Source organism: Mugil cephalus, chromosome 7 (genome assembly GCF_022458985.1).
Source record: "Mugil cephalus isolate CIBA_MC_2020 chromosome 7, CIBA_Mcephalus_1.1, whole genome shotgun sequence".
NCBI lineage: Eukaryota > Metazoa > Chordata > Actinopteri > Mugiliformes > Mugilidae > Mugil > Mugil cephalus.
The window spans coordinates 24,256,631-24,276,725 of NC_061776.1; the positions used below are offsets into that span (position 1 = coordinate 24,256,631).

The following is a 20,095-nucleotide window of genomic DNA, read 5'->3' on the forward strand; positions in this document are numbered from 1 at the left end:
AGTATGTGTGCCCCTGTGCTGTGTACGTCTGTCATACATATATGCCGTGTGTGTGTGTGTGTGTATTCTCAGGTGCCCCCGACCCAACAGCAGGCGCCAGCATTGACGATGACAACTGCTGGCATCTGGACGAGGATCAAGTCCGGGAACAAGTCAAACAGTTTCTGTCCCAGGGAGGATACTACGGCTCCGGGAAGCAGCTCAACTCCATGTTCGCTAAGGTTGACATCATCACTTCCTACTTCTGCACCATTATGTTTTTGTTTCGTTCATTTTGTCAGAATGGTCATAGATTCCAAGAAACCATGCTGATAAAACAACTACCAAAAATACCATATCAGTGATACATTTAGAACGACTCATTAAATATTTAGTTTGTAATATGAAAGTGATGAAGCGTTTTCACACATTTTTATAGAATCTCAATAAATATTCAGATATTGAATAAGTTCCTCACTAAGGCTTCAGTCAATCATATCAATGATTCCAGTAGTTATGTATAATTTGAAAGGAATTCCTCATAATGTCAGAACCCCCAAGGAATTATCAGCTAACTTTCAAGTTCCTTTTTAGTGTCTCTCAAGCTCTAAAATCTACATCTGATACATTTAGCCTAAAGCTGCTTAATAAAGTAAAGCATTTATCCTGCAATTTGGATTTGGACTTTCAGAAATGTGTCACCACAAATTTGTGATTTCAAAATCACTGCAGACTAGTAGGCTAGTAATGCACAACAGTAATATGTGAAACTCCAGAAACCTGTCATCCTACATTTTCCATGATCTAGCTAAACCACATCTCACTAATTCCTCAACAACCTGGTGGTCTTGAGAATAACAGTTGTCTAAGAATATTTAGAATTCTTCTAATGTCATCGTCAGGTCTTCATTATAGTAAATTATAGCTCTGCATATTCTTAAAGTCAGCGAGGTCCTCGCGTACTTTTTTAGTGCTCTTTGTCTGGATGAATCAAGCCCACTTGACACATCCTGGTAATCCTGAGCTCTCCATCTCAGGGCCAGACTGCTTCTTTCACTTATCCTTGAAATGTAACTGTGTGCATGTTGCATGAAAACGGTGTTGTTCACTCTTTGAGAGAATCTGCTCATCTTATCTGGATTTGAAAGACTGGCTTCTGTTTTCCTGTGGTATTAAAGGAATCTTTTTTGGGATAATGGGCTTCTGGTAAACAAACACGTTAACCGGAGCTGCCCGCCTTCTGATCTGCCTCCGTTCTGATGAGCAGTGACACGCATCGCTATCGCTTGAAAGCAATTGTGACTCTTTGATTCCACTCGTGGATTTCACGCCCAGACTAAGCCGCTGTGCTCTCTTCAGGTGAGGGAGATGCTACGGATGCGAGACTCCAACGGGGCCCGGATGCTGACGCTCATAACGGAACAATTCATGGCAGACCCTCGGCTGTCACTATGGAGACAGCAAGGCACCGGCATGACGGACAAGTGTCGGCAGCTCTGGGATGAGCTGGGTAAGAACAGTAAAAACAGAATGCGCTATCTTAAAGTGAAGTAAAGCCAGGCCTGAAGTCTTGTGATCAGTTCCTCAGGCAAATATCTAGTCTCCCTCGTCGGGTAAACATCCATCAGTCAGTAAGCTATTAGGTTATCCAGTCAGCTGCTGCTCCTCCTGCCCAGGCCTCTCCTCTCACTCCCTGCACACAGTGAATGATAAAGGCTGCCGATCGATACGGCTGCTCAGCTTCTCTGCAATCAATCTCAGCATTTAGGAGGTCAATAAGAACACTTCCCGGGTGAGTGAGGGAGATCATGACACAGACAGAAATAACAGCCAGACAGTCGGGGTTTGCTGCCTGATCATTGTTCTCAGATGCAGACGTCTGACAGCTGACACAGGTGGAGGTTTATGTATGTAGAACAGGTGAGTTCAGTCACCACACAGCTGCCTGCTGGGATTACCAATGTCATTTCAATATTTAAAATGGAACCAAACTCTTTGCAACAACTCTGAGTCTTAAAGTCTTAAAGGAAGGGTTGTGATAGTTTTAAGTGCAGGTTTAGAGGCAATGATAAGTGCATTCTTCATTTTTTCAGAAATAAAAACATAACTAAATGCAAAATTATTCTCTAGATACTGAGTTTAGGACTGAACTCCCCTTAGCCTTTTAGGTCTGTCATTTATGTTCTTGATTAATTTGTTAATTGACTTCCCAGCCCAATAATGTGGTTCCAGTTTGCTTATTTTGTCCACACCCACAGCGTTTTTTTTTTTTTCATAACGCTGAAAGGAACAGTCGTATGATCGTATTACAGAAACTGGAAAGCTGCCAGTTCTCAAGATTCCATTATATGCTTATTCAACAAATAATATGATATACTGTTATTTACTATATGACACTGGGAGTTTTCTGCACAAGATCTCATATTTATGACTCACTGAAATTCACGACTCGTATCTGGTTTCTCTTTAGTGATCTTTAGTGATCACTCATATTAACTAGCTACAGACAGACCTGCAGCTTATGATGATAATTAAAAAAAAAGATGCAACCAAGAGTTATTTAAAAACTGAAATCTGTTTGCCAAGTACAACATTCTTGATGCAACAGAAAACAGTGGGATTGCAAAATGTCTTTTCCTTCCTTTCATGAAGACTGGTCCATAAAGGTCTTGTGTGTCTGATACAGTAGAATGTACTGATCTCTTGAGGTCGTAAACAGCCTGAGCTCAATACACTTTGCTGCCTTTGCGTCCTGACCGCTAATCTCCATCCTGCCTCCAGGTGCATTGTGGGTGTGCGTGGTGTTGAACCCCCACTGTAAGAGCGAGGAGAAGAGTACCTGGCTGAAGCAGCTGAAAAAGTGGGGAGACATGGACGTTTGCCCCCTGGAGGACGGCAACTACGGCAGCGAGCTTCCAAACATCACCAACGCTTTGCCGCAGAGCAACCTCGCACAGGGTCAGCATGAGAACACAAAAACACAACCAGGACATACTGGAACTACAAGCAGCAGCATTATATTCACTAATAACTCATTTGCCTATTTTTTTAGTAATAATCACTAATTTTGTTGTTTTGTCTCAGACTCTCTATCCAGGCCGAGGAGGACGGTGTTCAGTCGCGCCGTTGAGGCTTGTGACCTGCACTGGCAGGACAGCCACCTCCAGAGGATCATCAGCAGCGACTTCTACATGTCTCCGTCCTACCAGAGAGAAGGAGAGAGCCTGCTGTTCAACCCACAGGGCCTGCCGCTTTGGCTAGGTACAATTTCATTTCATTCGTTTATTTACTCTTGCATCCTCTGTAATCTACACTGTATAAGTGGACTCATTTATAATCATTTATTTTGTCAGACATTATGTTTATGTAGGCTTCAAACCTGCATTACAAAAGAATAGAAACACTTCAGTTCAAGGAAGAATGACAGTATTTGTGTGACAGTTCCATCCACACCATCTGTAATGCCACTGAAAGCCAAGCCAACACACACACACACACACACACACAGAGTAATTCTGCTGATATTGAGGCCAGTATCTGCAGTAAGCAGCTTCCAGCTAAGATCTGTCAGATTCTGCAACTTAAGCCAGCTATCAGACACACACTGTCTTTCTGCTGAGACTGCAGTGTGTGTGTGTGCATTTGCCGTTACTATGTATGTGTGTTGTTTGTCTAAGAGGGGGAAAAAAATGGGAGAAAAATGCACATGTGACTGAATACACCCCAGCTCATCTCTCTGTCCACCCCACAGACCACGTCCCAACGGCGTGTGCGCGCGTTGACGCCCTGCGCTCTCATGGTTACTCCAGGGAAGCCCTGCGATTGGCCGTCGCCATCATTAACACTCTCCGCCTGCAACAGCAGAGACAAATGGACATCTACAAACACCAAAAGAAAGGTAACACACACACACATGTATATGCATGCTATGAGTTTCTGGAGTTGGAGAACCTAAATCAGTCAGTTTAACTTCAGACTCTCACCGTCCTTTTCCGCCCTCAGAGCTTCTCCAGAGAGGTGTTACCTCCACCACCAACCTGGAGGGCTGGGTGGGTCATCCCTTAGATCCAATAGGCTGCCTGTTCATCACACTCACAGAAACGTGCCGCGTGGACGACGACAACACCATGGACACCGGAGGTACGGAGACAAAGACAAAGTCATGTTACTCCTTTCAGATGACCCGTCTCTGTAAGAATTATAACAAAGGATCAGCAAAACCGACTTATTTTGTTGTATTTTATAAGTAACCATTGCTAAAACCATGATCAGTATGATTATTCACGTCAAAGACTATAGACTATATGCTAGCAGCTCTGTCAGACTGGACTAAGTGCTGATCCCATGTTAACGGGCTATGACAGCATGTTTGTTGTGTTCATCTTCTTAGTCCAACATGACAGCCAAGCATATTAGCACTAAGCTAAAGTACATCAGAGGTTGACTAAAATGACAGCGTTTGACCATAAACCAAAAATGTAAAATATTCATTGGTTCCAACACCATAAACTCTACAAGCATTTTATGCATTTGGAGATGTCACTTTGGGTTCTTGAAATCATGATGGCTGTGTTTCATAATGAAAATAATCCCTATTTACAGTAACACTAATGCATATATTATTATTATATTATATTATTTGCAAAGTTTTGTTTGCAGCCAAGCTGTTTGTCTGCTAAATCTGCACATCAATCTAAAAACTTAACGTGCACCTCAGCAAAATACATGGGACCAAGCGTCTGTTCCCAGGCATCTTACATAACAAGGCATTAGTTAAAGAGCTTATTTGCTAAACACAAGGTATAATTCCTGGCGCACTTCACCGGCTGATGCAGTGTAATCCTGAGGAGAGGTGAACAGACTCACCAGCAGTGACTCATCACACAACTGGCTCCATGTTCTTATACAAGGACCGGGCGCTATTGTGCTGCAGACAGCCATAAAGTAGCAGAGCATGAATGGATCGAGCTGGAACACCCTGCTCATTTAGACCACACTCAGTGTGTGTGTGTGCGTGTGTGTGGTATGTAATGTATAGAATCCATCCATTTGCATTTCTCCCCCTGCCCAGGGATTTTTTTTTCAACAGAGGCCATTGGGCCAGAACAGAATAGGGGTTGGGTTTTCTCATTGTTAGCATGCCACAGGGAACTATTGTCAGTTCACACAATGTTGACCACTGGCACACTCATCAGTGTGTGTGTGTGTGTGTGTGTGTGTTGGATACAATGAGTGAGTGATTGTCTTTGCGTTGTTTGGGGGATTTTAGTAGAGTGGTATGATCATTTTGCGTGCTCGTGAGTATGACTTCGTCACCATGCTTTTGTTCCCTGTGGAGGACAGCTGGGAACATCTGTTAGTAAGGGGGCGGGCCTAGAATGTGTATCACCCAATCCGAACGCACTTTTCAAATTGACCAATCACTCAACTGAACACGGGAAAATGAAAAATCAAGAGTTACCAATATGAGTTAGGTCTACATGTTCCACTTTGCCACGTGCATACGCTCCCTTCCACACACATCCCCGGACTCAACAGGATTTAGGGGATCTGTTGCTCAGAGGGGATTTAAGCAGAACGATGGGGTGGGGGAGCTGAGCAGAACAGGACAAACGGGCACCAATCAGCAGCTGAGGCGCTTGTGGCATCTGTTCATAGTTATAGCTGCATTGTAGGGTCAGCAGCCATCTTAGATTTGCGAATGCCATCTACCACACATATCCACTGATATTACTTTACACAGAAATGTTATTCGACATGAAAACTCAGATTCCATTTTTCCAAAGACTTTGTGTTTTTTTCCCGCATGTGTTCTGCTGTCAATCTTCCCTAAACTATTGTTCAAGTCAATTTTGTGGGTACAAATTATATAGGTTGTGTTCCTGGACGAGCTCCTTAGCTTAAGATTGCATAACACATCGTGACTTCAGTTCAATAACAGCTACATTGAAAGCTTTCACCCGTTTCAATCATAATGTGGTCGCATAAGACTGGAAGATGATTGGCCTGAACTATGGCAGGATGTGTCTTTGTCTAGGCCACGTTGTCTGGCCTAGTCCTTAAACAGGCAGTAGAGACATAAACGTGTAAAAGTGTAGCAGAATCCACAGAATGTAACACCAAGTACTTTTCTTTCCTCCTTTTTTACTCAGAAGGTGACCCCAGACCCCCAGTCTACCACCATGTTCCAGTGTGGGGCAACCCACTCGGGGATGATTCCTACCTAACTCTGGCTTTAGAAGTGGCTCTGATGGGGATGGGCCAGCAGAGAATAATGCCTGAGGGCCTGTACGCCCAGGATAAGGTATGGAAGTCTTGAAACATACACTGCCGCATAGCACATTTGGAGTAATCATATGCATTTTAACATAATCAGTAAAATTCTCAGTAATTTCAGGCCTACAGAGAGAATACAGTAATGCCAGGCTGCTTGGCTGCTAATTAATGCTAGCAGTGGTTAACTAAAATACACTTATGGCTCACTGCATATTTCAAAAAGGCGTTGAGAATTTGCCATTTGCAGACGATGTCGCCATAGCAGAAAATCCCTATAATTTAAAGTCTGTTTGAAGTAAATGGCATGTAAAAAGAGATAGAGCGAGAAAGTCGCTGATTTTTTTTTTTGTTTTTCCTGAAAACCAAGCAGAAAGTCACAGTACCCAAGTTGACTGTGAATTAGAATAAATCCAGGGAACATTTCTTTGTGTGAATGGTAATCTGCTTTAGGGGAATTAACACGGCCACCACAGACCTTCCTTAATGTCAACGGAATTAGAGACAATGTTAATGTTTTAAGCAAGAATTGCATTTAAAACCAGTCACATGATTGAGAGGCGCTTGTATTAGATCTTTAGCTGGAATCCAATCCATTTTTGCTGGGTGTACTGTAATAGTATGCGCATATGCAAGAGTGTGAAGTATTAAAGGTCCCTGTTGGTCCTTAAATACCTCACACTCAAAATCCCTTCTTAAAAGGTATTACAACTTCAAAGAGTTCACAACCTTTTTCTCTCCCATAGTGAATCTAACTTACTGCAACTTACTGTTCCTAAAAACAAAAATACTTTTCCAACACCAGTGGTTTTATCAACACTTTTATCAACAGTTTTGACATAAATTACTGAATTTAGTAATCTGTAGGAAACGAGAGGAGTGAGCCAAATTGTGTCATTGTGTCCAAATAAAAGGGGTTCAATGGTTGAGGACGTCTAGTGGGATTTTTTCTTGTTTCTCCAAACTATCTCGTCTTATTATGATTAGAATTAATCATGTACTTACAGCAACAGTTTTTGTTTTCTCTGCGCTCTAGGTGTGTCGTAATGAGGAGCAGATTGTTGCTAAGCTGCAGGAGCTGGAGCTGGACGACCTTCTGGTTGAGACGCTCCGGAAGCAGGCCATACAGCTGCTGGAAGGTACGGCTGCCCGCAGCGGCCTCCTACGACATGTGTACATTTCACTTTGAGAATCCATTTTTCTTATGAGCTAATCCTTTGTGTTGTTGTGGAAACGAGACCAGGCCTCACACGGTGTTGTTTTGTGAAGACGGATAATGAAAACATTATTGTGTCTTCCCTCCAGCTGGTCCGTTCAGCGGCCTGGGCGAGGTCATCCACAGGGAAAGCGTCCCCATGCACACCTTCGCCAAGTACCTCTTCTCTGCCCTGCTGCCGCATGACGCAGACCTGGCTTATAAAGTGGCTCTCCGCGCCATGAGGTCAGATTAACTCCAGCAACTCCAGCTATTGATTGATACTCCTTAATGTTGCATGTTTAAACATTAATACATACAGTTGCTCTGTGATTTATGATACAATTACTTTATGCAAATAAGACCACAGGCAAAATAATATCTCCCCCTACTGTAGCTCGTGACATAGGTTTATTAGTTCCAGCATTTCTCATGAGGAGCATGGATTTCTTTGCATTTTTCATTCATCTTCATGAATTCATCTTGGATTTAGTTCTAACTCGCACTGGAAAAGGTGTAAATCCTAAATGAAACATGAAGACACAGTGACTAAAACGGATCTCGTACCCTGTGTGTCCACCAGGCTGCCGGTGCTGGAGTCATCAGCTGGCTCCGGGGATGTCAGCCACCCTCATCACGGCATCTCCATAGTTCCAAGCAGATACCCACGCTGGTTCACACTGGGGCATTTGGAGTCACAGCAGTGTGAGCTGGCCTCGACCATGCTCACCGCCGCTAAAGGTACAACAGGCGCATCCGGATATCGCCTGAAGTGTCCCCTTCAGAAGTGAACAGCGACAGCTTATTTGTGCGCGTAGAGCTTAGTTTGCTTGCTCACTTTGTTTGCAGGTGACATGCTGAGATTGCGGACGGTGCTGGAGGCCATCCAGAAAAACATCCACTCCTCTTCCTTAATCTTCAAACTGGCACAGGACGCCTTTAAGATAGCCACGCCCGCAGACAACCCGCCTGATATGACCCTGCTCAACGTGGCACTGGAGCTAGGGCTGCAGGTACAGTGTGTGTGTGTGTGTGTGTGTGTGTGTGTGTGTGTGTGTGTGTGTGTGTGTGAGAGTGTGAGAGTGTGAGAGGGAAAGAGAGAGTGAGAGGGCAAGTATGAGAGCGAGTCAGTAATTTTCACAAATCATTTCACCGCAGAAATCTGAACACTGGTCACCAGTCAAAACATGCAACATTTTCATTCAACTTGTAATTTCTGCAGGCCTCCACAGCCCCACTACAAATTAACAGAAAAAACATCACACAGGGCCTTGACGTTGTTGATGACTAGAAACCACATAATTAAGCCTTATGGGTTCCACTGCAAACACACAAAAACTCCTCAGATTATCGGACAGCAGCTGTGGCTTCACCCGCCTCTTTCTCCTGGTATTTAGAGTATCGGCTGAATTCCTGTCCGCAGAACTGCTAATAAAGTGCTCAGAAATGGAAGGCCCTATGCAATTACCAACACATTCTGGATACATCTGTCATCATAGGAGACGTGCGGTTCTGCACTAACAGCTAAATTATGAAAACTATGCATAACATGACGACCGTATGTTTTTCAGATGCGAATATCTTATAAAAAAAACACCGAGAAGATCTTCAAAGTTTCAGCCCTCCGATACTCTTAATTTCCTTGTGCAAAGTAGCAGGATCAGAAAACATGTTGGTGTGTCTTTTGCAGGTGATGAGGATGACTCTGTCCACTCTGAACTGGAGGAGGAGGGAGATGGTTCGCTGGCTGGTAACCTGTGCTACTGAAGTCGGTATGTGGCACATTTTCGCACACACCAGTGAGACCCAGCCAGTAAAACAGGATTCATGCTCTAATTACCGCCACCATGGCGCGTTAGGATCTTCTCTTTGGTGCTCTGCCACGAATCTTATTTCACTCTGTGACTTTGAATCAGATGGAAAGGAAAAACAAGGAGAGATAAACACCGTTTCCCCACGAGCTGTCTTAACACGTCGCTCCATCAGTTAAGGGAGACGTCAAATTTGTGCGTGCGTAAACTTTCGGGAGCTTCAGAAGTATTGGCGAGATTAAACGGAAAAAAGAACGCGAGCCACAAAGCGGTGTAAAGATGGACTGAGATTTAAGAGGCGTTATTGCGACAGGCCGTAGACGGCACAGAGATGGCTTTGTCTAAAAGAACATGCATGGGGTGATCTCAGCTTGAGATACATACGAGCCCTCAGTTTGAAGTGTTGTAACTGGATGAAACGGGAAGTGTTCATGCTGAATTCACAACACGGCCAACAGTGACTCTTCGGGAAAGGAAACGATACTGTCGAATAAGGATAATTAAAGTAGGACGTTTATCTTAATAAACCAACCTTGTACATTCTGACGTAAGTGAGCGCTAAATGTCGTCCTTCTCTCCGCTCAGGTCTGCGGGCTCTGGTGAGCATCTTACAGAGCTGGTACACGCTGTTCACGCCCACCGAGGCCACCAGCATCGTGGCCGCCACCGTCATGTCCCACAACACCATCCTGCGCCTCAGCCTCGACTACCCCCAGCGGGAGGAGCTGGCCAGCTGCGCGCGGACCCTGGCCCTGCAGTGCGCCATGAAGGACCCCCAGAACTGCGCCCTGTCGGCCCTGACGCTCTGCGAGAAGGACCACATCGCCTTCGAGACGGCCTACCAGATCGTCATCGACGCCGCGTCCACGGGCATGACCTACTCGCAGCTGTTTACCATCGCGAGGTACATGGAGCACAGGGGGTACCCTCTGCGGTCGTTCAAGTTGGCCTCCCTCGCCATGACACACCTTAACCTGGCCTACAACCAGGACACGCACCCAGCTATTAATGACGTGCTCTGGGCCTGCGCGCTCAGCCACTCGCTGGGTAAAAACGAGCTCGCGGCCATTATCCCCTTGGTGGTGAAGAGCGTGCACTGCGCCACGGTGCTTTCTGACATCCTGCGGCGGTGCACCATGACCGCGCCGGGTCTCGCCGGCATCCCCGGGAGGAGGAACTCTGGAAAGCTGATGTCCACGGACAAGGCGCCGCTGCGGCAGCTGCTGGACGCCACGATCTCGGCGTACATCAACACCACGCACTCTCGACTGACGCACATCAGTCCAAGGCACTACGGAGAGTTCATAGAGTTCCTGAGTAAAGCACGGGAGACTTTCCTGCTGGCACAGGACGGCCACATTCAGTTCGCCCAGTTCATAGACAACCTGAAACAGATCTACAAGGGCAAGAAGAAACTGATGATGTTGGTCAGAGAGCGCTTCGGCTGACCTCATCGCTCCCTCACAGAGACCCTCTTCTTGGGAAGTAGTTCAACTTATTTGTTTCTATTTAAGGTTTTTTGGATTCTTTGTATTTTTACTTCTTATGTTGAGCCATTTGTTGACTAAGTCTTAAGTTTTTGTCCGGTTTGTTTGTTTTGTTTCTAGAATGTGAACCAGGAAGTGTTCGCAGTACATTGCTCTACTTCACTGAGACTGCAAAAGGGGGAGATGGCTTGACATGTCAAAGAAGCAACAATAAAAAAAAAAAGCATTTTCTCCTACAGCTAATCTGAAAACCAGTATGTCAAAAGATTGTGATGACAAAAGCAAAAGGATCTTTTGTTTTTCATGTTTTTGTTTAGTTTTTTTAGCGGCACATGACGATATGAAAACCAAATGATTTTGTTGGACGGGGTGTGTACTTAGAGCCAGATTACACTTTCAGCCTGGGCTAAGAAGACGAAGAAGTGATCTCTTCAAAGTGCAAGAAACATGTCATTCCAAAAGACAAAACAAACTCTGAGGTCAAAAACACGCGTAGTGTTCCTGTCATACCTCGACTGTATTATTTGTCAGCTTTAACTTCTCTGTCAGAAACGGCCTCTTGTTTCAGTCAGGACATCTGAAAGTAGAGGGGGCGGTGTACTTGTGTGTGGTCTCTTTGTAGAAGCGCCGAACAGATTTAAAAACCTCCACATGCTGGTTTCCCATGAATACCTTAAGAGGAAGACCCACGATGCTTCACAGAGTGCATGTTTTCAGATTCAGAAGCCTGAGCGTGACATTATTCAGACGGCTCCAGCAAAGGTCAAGTAGTTGAGCCTCCACGTGCACATACGGTATATACAGCATATCTCTTACATCCTCCTTTAAGCCTGTTAACAGTGACTAAATGAAACTGTGATAAACAGTGGGGGTCAGAGTATTCCCCTCTCCAGACCACCACTGCACTGTTGCCCAGCTATTTGTGGCCAAACTCTTTCCACTTTTCACTCGCTAGCTTAACCCTTAGTCAACGAGCAATATAACTCAAGCCCCTGCATTGTTTTTATTACTTCACGGCATTATATTCACCTTCTTTTTTTTTTGCTTTGGAAGCTTTGTTGGGACTTTTTCGAGTTTAGGTGTTGATTCTGCCTGTCGCACAAGTCCCCTTTTCATCACAGGGCCCAGGACTTAGAAATGTCATCGCCAAGGATGGAGGTTTTCTGCGTGTATTTTCACTAAACTGTAAAAGAGAAATCTGTTCATCGTGTCCAAAACTCCGCAGCTTTCAAGATAAGCAATTGACAAATTGCTCCAAATTCTTGGAGTGAAGGTCACTGACTCATCGAATCAACACTATTTTGGCCCAACCGCAGTTATTTGAAGCTGTACTGGCTGCAGCGAGGCAAGTTGTGCAACATTAACTTTGGTATCATCAAAAACAGCTGGTATCTCAATTAAGACCATAAAAGATTTATCTAGCATTAAATGTATCTTCTATAAAAAAAACTAAAAAAGAACTACTCTCGTGTCACGCTTATACTAAGCTGAACAAATAATTGTTTTAAGTGGGATAAACATCTACAGGTTATGTACCTCATACTGCCCCTTATATATGCCCATTTTTGCTTCATTTAGCTAATTGTCTTGGTTTTGACAGCCTAAATGTTTGCCGGAGCTTTCTTGTTTACATCAGCACAACGCAACAGAAGTTAGTTAAGAACTAGTTAGTGAACAGAGTAGAAGTTATAGCCGGCTAAAAGGCTTTCAGTAGAAACATTTACATTTGCTAAGTGGCCAGGAAAAAAAAAACAAAAGTTAATGTTGTTCCATCTCAGCTAGATGCACAAGTTAGCCTAAACCAGCGCAGCCCTGAGATAACCATCCGCGCATTAGCTTTGTGCATTGGAAACCAAACAGCGTTGGGTTTTTTTTAGCTTATTCTGCGTCCAAAACAAAAACAGAGACATATTTTCAACTCCCAGTGAACACAGACGCTACATTCACTGCAGCAGTTGCTCCCAGCACATCCAAAGCAAAAAGTAGCTGTTTAGCTTAGAGACTCCTCCAGGTTCTTGGTCTTCCGCGGTGGAAAAGCGCGTGCGGTCACCTGTGAAGGCTAATGGCTGGGACCCCTCTGGACTGTGAAGACCAGCGGCCTTGTCTTTCCCAAACAGATACACAGAGCAAGCACACAACACACGGTGTGTATTTACTTGATGACTCCATCGGTGTACGCATTTGAGACCGCATGCCTTGGCACGGGACGAGGGATGTCCAGGCGTCCTCGTCTTACCCAGTGCTAACGCGCTGTTGTTAGTGGCAGTATACAGCACAGCAGGAGCTCGAACCCTTACTGGTCTGACTAAATGTCATCGTACAAGCACTTCACACAGATACCTCTACAGTACGTTCCTGCCTGCTTCAGCATTTATTTATTGTTCGCCTAGTATCTTTCTTTGACTGAGTAGGAACCGCAGACACAATATTTCAATTAAAAACGGAGACGCGGCAGATGCGGAGGAGAATAAAAGGGTCGTTGGACGGAGGGACATTTTCCGCGTCTGCTTTTACATTCCACGAGAGCTACCTTCACCCACTCACCTGGGTTCTCAGTCACAACTCTGGGCCTTTTTTGATCTGAAGAAATGCAGATAGAAGAATGGAGGGGGAGAAAAAAAAAAGAAAACGGAAAACTGAGCAAAAGAAAGAGAAGAGGCTTAACTCAGTTCTCAGGGACATCACTTAAAGAAACAAAACAAAAAGTAGTAGCATTAAGCATTTAAGATATTGTAAATATGAAAGTGTCAATTCAGAAAAATTGTAAAGTTATAATTATTTATGATAAGTATGTTATGGGTTTGTTTTTCCTTATTTTTATGTTTGTTGGCGGGGTGTACTTGAATTGTTTTGGATGGGGGACATTTGACAGATTTTGTAAGAGCAAAGGCTTAAAGGCATTTCTCAGGTGCTCCTGTGTACATTTCTTTCTGTTAGTTGTTGTTGTTTTGTTTTTTTGCTATATTAACTACTATTATTTGTATTTTATTTTCATTTTTTTTCTTGTTTTAAGATTTGCAAAGAAGAGAAAAACAGTTTTCCAAAAGGAAGCATGTTATTTGGAGCTGAGGAAAATGAGGAAGGCATTCATTTGTGAACTGATTCGTACTAAACTTGACTATGCAGAACCACTTCATTGGTCTTGTCGCCTCTTAAAGACACCCACTTATAACCTTTGAAGAGTGGAGGAAGGAGGAAGAGAGACACGGTGGACTGAACCACTATTGAAAGGGGAGGCGAGTGGGGTGGGCAAAGATGAAACCCAGCATGCTTTGTGTGTGTGGACAATGTCGGCGGCCTGTGTGCGCTGCAACATTTAGAGGAGAAAAAAAAAAGAAAATGCCTTTATGACCGATCAATGTACAAAGTTTATTTTTGCTTTACTTCTTTGTCGGTTTTATTTAATCAGGACTCAAGCCTTTAGTGTCTTCACAGAAGTGACACAGAACAATACACACGTTAGTGAGAGACAGCAGACGTATGAACAAAAGAGGCGGCCTGCGGATGACCTCGTGTTCATTCCTCATTGTAACTTTCTTCTTTTTTTTCTTTTTTTTTTTGCTTTCTCAGCTCCCATTGACTTTCAGAACTGGCCGAGTTCATCTCCTCTATCTCATCGCCGTAGATTCTTTTCCCAGTTGCTTATCGACTCATCGCCGCCTCTCGCACACGGAGGATTTTGCGTTTGCATGGAGTTGTGTGTCAGTGCAGCAGCTTGCTATTGTCGTCCTTTAGCGGTGACATCAGTGCGGCGCAGAGTCCTTAAAAAAAAAAAACAAATAAATAAAAAAAGCTGCAAGGTTTCCACGCAGTAAGGGTTAAAAGTGCATTCCTTGCTGTGGCTTACACTCAGAAGCGTACGTGATGCGTTCGCTGACAGCGTCACAACGGAGAGGTTCGTCCCTCTGTGTTAACCGTATCAGCCAGTCCCTGAGCTTTTTCTTAGTTCTCCGTCTTTCTTTTGTTCGTAGGAGAGTACGCTTTGCTGGTAGAGATCTAGTTCACCTACTGTTTCCCAGTTTGTTTTTTTGTTTTGGATTCTTTCTAACTTAAGGGAAAATTGAAAGTGTTTGTTGCCTCTTTGTGCTACTGATTATGAAAAGGTATTTCCAGTATTTGTTGCCACAGAAGTATCATAGCTTATCATCAACACTTTTTTTTTTGTAATTTTTTTGTGCGACTTCTTGAGCTACTGTCTATAAAGCGAGAATTTATTACTATTTATGTAACGCTACTACCATTTTATATTGATTTGTGTTGGAATCTCAGTGCTTTTCTATGAATAAAGTGTGAAACACGTTGCGAGGGGGGAAATCTTTTCTTGTATTCACACGACTACAGTGAAGCAAGTTCATACAAGGATCACAAATACATCACTGGATCTGTCATAAATAATGTCCAAGACTATTAATGTGTGAAACTCACATTTCAATGAACTACATTAAAACAACAACAGCACACTTAATACTTCTTCCTCTTCCACATCTAGAAACGGTTCAAGTGTAGTGGAGAAGTCTATGTAACTAGCTTCCTGCTGTTCCTCCATTCACTATGAGGGATGACAGATGAGATAGAGACACAATCACCTGGAAAAGTAAATGAATCACATGGGAACTGTTTTCCAATTCTTTTGAACAAGTATAAACTTGATCCTCTAAGAAAACTCAGAATTATAAATGATGAGCCAGTCACATGGACAAGGAAGTACATTTATCATACCTTCACAAACATTAAATGAGGCTCCCGTTTGGTGCTTATGAGAACCTCTTTAAACCTAGGGCACCAGGAAGCACTAATCTAAAGAGCTCTCTAAGGCCTTTCCTAAAATCACGTTGATATTTGAGTCACTGAAGTTCATCTGGTAAAGTTGGCAATATTCAAACAACTGCCATTTTTTCCAGGGCTGGATTACCTCTGTGAATTCAGCCCAACACTCAGAGAGCGTAACATTCGAAAACAGGATCTACAGGTAACTCTCATATACGTCGGTGCCAAAGGCCGAAGGGAAGGGAAGAGGGAAGAGCGAGCGTTGTGGAATAATGGGCTCACGGATGGGCCGGAGCTGTCTGGCCACAGAAACAGTCGACATGTTTGGACAGCTTTCCGGAAGATGTTCTGTCTGGGGACAGCTAGCAGTCGTTGATTCAGCTGTGAATTCTGCACCATGGCTAACATTGCTCGAAGGTCACAAAATGAAGCCACTGAGGGTTATGGAAAGGCCTGGGCCAGAGCCTAGATTTGAATCCCACCAAAATGTTGTGTGGACTGGAAATAGTCTGTGCGCAACATTGCGACTTCAGGAGACCGGCAGGAGTTCAACCTACTCGTTGAACTCATTTGCATATTAGCTGAAGAGTGGTCTGCTTCTGTACAATCCACAACTTCGCGAGGCGTCCATTTAAAATCAAAAGGCCCTGAAAGCTGAAAGCATAGATTGCTACCAGCCTGTGTGGTCCATTCCCTGCATTTTCTCCCGTCCAACCTCTCTGCGTTAGTGATAAATGAAGCACGGGGAGGCTGATACAGTTCCATCAATCTTTCACTCTTTTTTTTCTCTAATCAGAATATTTTTCTTCTATCCCCCCTTCACCGCTTCATTCTCATTCATTACAGATTTCGGCACCGCCATATAAGCAGACAATCAGGCCATCAAGAAGTGCTAAGTGTGCCTGTAACTGTGTGTGTGTGTGTGTGTGTGTGTGTGTGTGAGAGAGAGAGAGAGGGAGAGAGAAAGAGAGAGATGGTAAATCTAGATTGATTGGCTGATGATAAATGAGCAGATTTATATTAATTATCCAGACGGATAGATGGAGGAGTGATTGCTATATGCTCAATCTTTTTCTCCTCGGTTTGCCGCGCGTCCCTCAATCTGTCTCCCTGTCCCTGCCCCTCCCTCTCTGCTGTCTAGGGAGGGGCGCTCTGTTCTCCTGCCAGCAGGTTACTCTCCACACTTTTCATTTGTTTGGGTGACTGGCCCAAGTTTTCTTCCTGTCCCAAACACGACGCAGGCCTGGCTCGTAATTTTACAGCCAGAACATTAAAACCACTGACAGGAGAAGTAAACGACACGGACCATCTTGTGACAGTTGCTGGGAAACTTTTGAACCTGGTATTCATGTGAATGTTACTTAGACATGACCAGACCATAGCAATGACACTCCTTGATGGCTACTCCATATTCTTGAGAAAATGGCTTAAAGCTTTAACTTATTGAGAAATGTCTAATTTTCCTTTTTAGATGTTTTCATTGCATGCTGAGTCATATTACCAACACGGGAACATGACTAAGGGTGATGATTACATTTTGACGGAGGGGAGCTGGGGTGCAAGAGAGGAACACAAATGTTCTCCAGAACAGAAACCAGCTGTGTAGACTTGTTAATATTAGCCCCTTGATGGCTATCATAAGCAAAGTTAAAAAAAAAAAAATTAAAAATCATTAAACACAGTCTGGTTCAACAGTGAGGCATCTGCTGTCGTGGACTTATCCACTCCTACCCGGATGAAGAATTCACCAACCTGCTCCTGATTCCTCTTCTACTCTTAAACTGTCACATAAGATCATCAGCTATATGTTGTATTATTAGATTCTACGTGTTTCCTTTGACCCGGTGAATGTATCTATGACAGAAGTTTGTTTATCTAGTTTCTCCTGTTCTTCTTTTCTCTCTGTCCTCTCTGTTTCTACCCGGCTGGCCTTCAGCAGATGGGTCCCTCCGTATGAGCTGGGTTCTGCTCAAGGTTTCTTCCTGTTAAAAGGGAGTTCTTCTTTGCCACTGTCGCCCTCAGGCTTGCTCTGGAGGTTTCAGGTTGGTTTTTGTAAAGCATCTTGACACAATTTGTATTGCCATTGATGCTCTATGAATAAAATTGAATTGAATTGTTCCAGGGAGTGAAATGTTCCCTTTCTGTTGAAGGAAGGACTTTCAATGACACAGTATGTGGTCATTATTTAGGAGCCTTCTCGTTTCATCTGCTCGTGGCACGGCGTGGTAGCTGTGCTTTGTGGTCTGGTAAAATGTGGACCAATGCTGTGCAGCTCCAGATCAGTTAATATTACTATTACACACATCTCCAAAGTTGCAGCTCCAACTTTCTGCGGCAGCTCTATGAGCGCGTGGGCGGGAGCCGAGGTTGGCCGACGTGGTGGAATGGGAAGGTGTCGTCGGCAAAGAGGCGACGGTCAGAGCTGTCAGCGTCTGCATCTCAAGGACCTCGAGTTTCACTCTCTGCCTCCTCGCCCCCCTCCCTCCGCTCAGCCACTATGGTAATAATGCCTATCAGTCTCTGTCACAGTGGGCTGTGTCTGTTCATTCATGCATGTGGTCATTGAAAGATATATTGTGTGTGTGTGTGTGTGTGTGTGCATTTGCACTGATAAAGCGCTGATAGTGTCCATCCATGGCAGATGATGTACAGCCCGCTGTCTCTCCAGGCAGATTGGATTTTCAGGCCTGCTGATTTGCTGAGAGATGGAGCCTGGACCTCCTTCAAAGGCGCACACACACATACACACACCCACACACACAAAGGCGTAAACACACAAACACACATCCACCTGTTCAGTCTTCGTGCACAACATGGGCACATAAAAGCCCACAGGCGCATACAAACACACACACACAAGGACACAAATACACACAATGAAATGATTCACACACGTGTAAGCTACACAGTACGCCGACACACAAACTTGGACAAAAAAAAGCACACGCAAACACACACACACACACACACACACACTTATATATTATTCTCCTGCCAAACCCTTTAAAGGCAACCATGTGAAAATTGATCTCCATTTCTAAAGAGCACAGATTCATTGTTACCTTCTCCCTCTCTCTCCCTCTCTCTCCCTCTCTTTCCCTCTCTCTCTCTCTCTCTTCCTCTCTCTATCTCCCCCTCTCTCTCTCTCACCTGTCACTTTATTCCCAGATGGCCCACTGACACACAGTCCCAGCCTCTTCAGTCTTACCTGTCGCCAATCAGCGGCGTTTTTTGTTCATTTGTCTTCGCTATTTACGCAATATGGGGGCCACAACAAAAGCGTGTGTGTGTGAGTGCGTTTATTGTACTACAACAACACAAAGGACAGAGATGAATGAAAGCCCGCTGTTGGCACACACACACACACACACCAACCTTCCCCCCACTCCCCACCCTCATCAGCTGCTTTGAGCTTTATGCATTTTTAGATGTATTAGAAACACTCGGCGTCGTGCCGTCTTAATTATTTCAAGGCTTGATTTCTACATTTAATCTGCCTCTCATTTGAAGCTGAAGTGTGCGCTCGGCTCTGACCAACAAAAGATCGACAGCACCGCTGAACGGCCACACTGCTGCTGGACATGTTTCCTTATTTTAATGAGCACACACACACACGCTGCCCTATCTTTTGACCGCGGCACCATCGTGCTGCCGTAGACAAGCTCCAAATATTAGTGGAAGCATCAGCAGATGCTCTGTGATCGGCTGTTCATTCAGCGGTAAAACATTAAGACTAAAGAGAATGTCGCCAGGCTGAAAGGATAAGATCTTATTGGGCATTTAGTTGAGTCAACATATGTATTTTTTATTTAACATGAACAGGCTTAATGAAGTCAGAACTCCTCAGTGAAAACACACCTAACACCTCCATATGAACCAAGGTGAGCAGTAGCCAGAGAGCCCTTAACACAGCCATCACCTTAAATAAAGGATTTGAAAAGAAAGGAATGAAAATAAAAAAAAGCATTCACGTATCCATTTCTAGACTTTCACCTTTAATTCACTTTAAACTCCTCCTCTCATGAAATAATTGTGACAGTTTGACTTATTCTTGATAGATCAAGTGTTTATCTTCTCTGAACTTTTTTGATCAATCTGTTGCAAACATATAAGTGATGTTCATGAATAGGAATAAAAAGAGAAAATCATTCGTACTTTATGGGCAACCGTCTAGTGCACCTGTGACTTAGCAACTATTGACGCTGCTTTGGATAATAAAGGGGGGCAATAAATTATATTTCTTATTTCCCCCATTTCAGTGTAACTTAAATAAATATCCATTAACGTGTGGTAAATATGTAGAGGCTTTGTATGTTTGTTTGTTTTGTTTTTTTTGTATTCATCATTCATTTTATTTTTGAGGATAAAGAAAAAGTACCTTAATCTTTAGATTAAGGTACTTTTCAATGTGCTAATCCAGGCGTTCAGTCCAGATTACTGCATTTGTGTCTATTAAACACTGCAAAGCAGTTGTGTGTACAGTCAGAAACATTTTCAAAAGGATAAGACACTTAAAATCCCATGAAATTCATCATGAATCATGAATTTTCACTTTAATTTATTACCTACATAAAGTCTCTTAC

General features: G+C 43.8%; 1 protein-coding gene across 1 annotated transcript in view; it reads left to right on the plus strand.

Moving 5' to 3' along the window:
• zswim5 (zinc finger, SWIM-type containing 5) overlaps window positions 1–15,047 on the plus strand; it is a 59,149-nt gene extending 44,102 nt beyond the window's left edge. Inside the window, exons 4-16 of the mRNA XM_047588981.1 lie at window positions 73–221; window positions 1,339–1,489; window positions 2,761–2,937; window positions 3,064–3,240; window positions 3,731–3,877; window positions 3,982–4,119; window positions 6,132–6,283; window positions 7,289–7,391; window positions 7,558–7,693; window positions 8,031–8,188; window positions 8,297–8,460; window positions 9,138–9,219; window positions 9,844–15,047. Of these exons, the coding sequence (XP_047444937.1) occupies window positions 73–221; window positions 1,339–1,489; window positions 2,761–2,937; window positions 3,064–3,240; window positions 3,731–3,877; window positions 3,982–4,119; window positions 6,132–6,283; window positions 7,289–7,391; window positions 7,558–7,693; window positions 8,031–8,188; window positions 8,297–8,460; window positions 9,138–9,219; window positions 9,844–10,706 (2,597 nt within the window). The 3' untranslated portion in view covers window positions 10,707–15,047. The remainder of the gene's footprint in view (window positions 1–72; window positions 222–1,338; window positions 1,490–2,760; window positions 2,938–3,063; window positions 3,241–3,730; window positions 3,878–3,981; window positions 4,120–6,131; window positions 6,284–7,288; window positions 7,392–7,557; window positions 7,694–8,030; window positions 8,189–8,296; window positions 8,461–9,137; window positions 9,220–9,843) is intronic.
• Window positions 15,048–20,095: the final 5,048 nt, after the last annotated feature.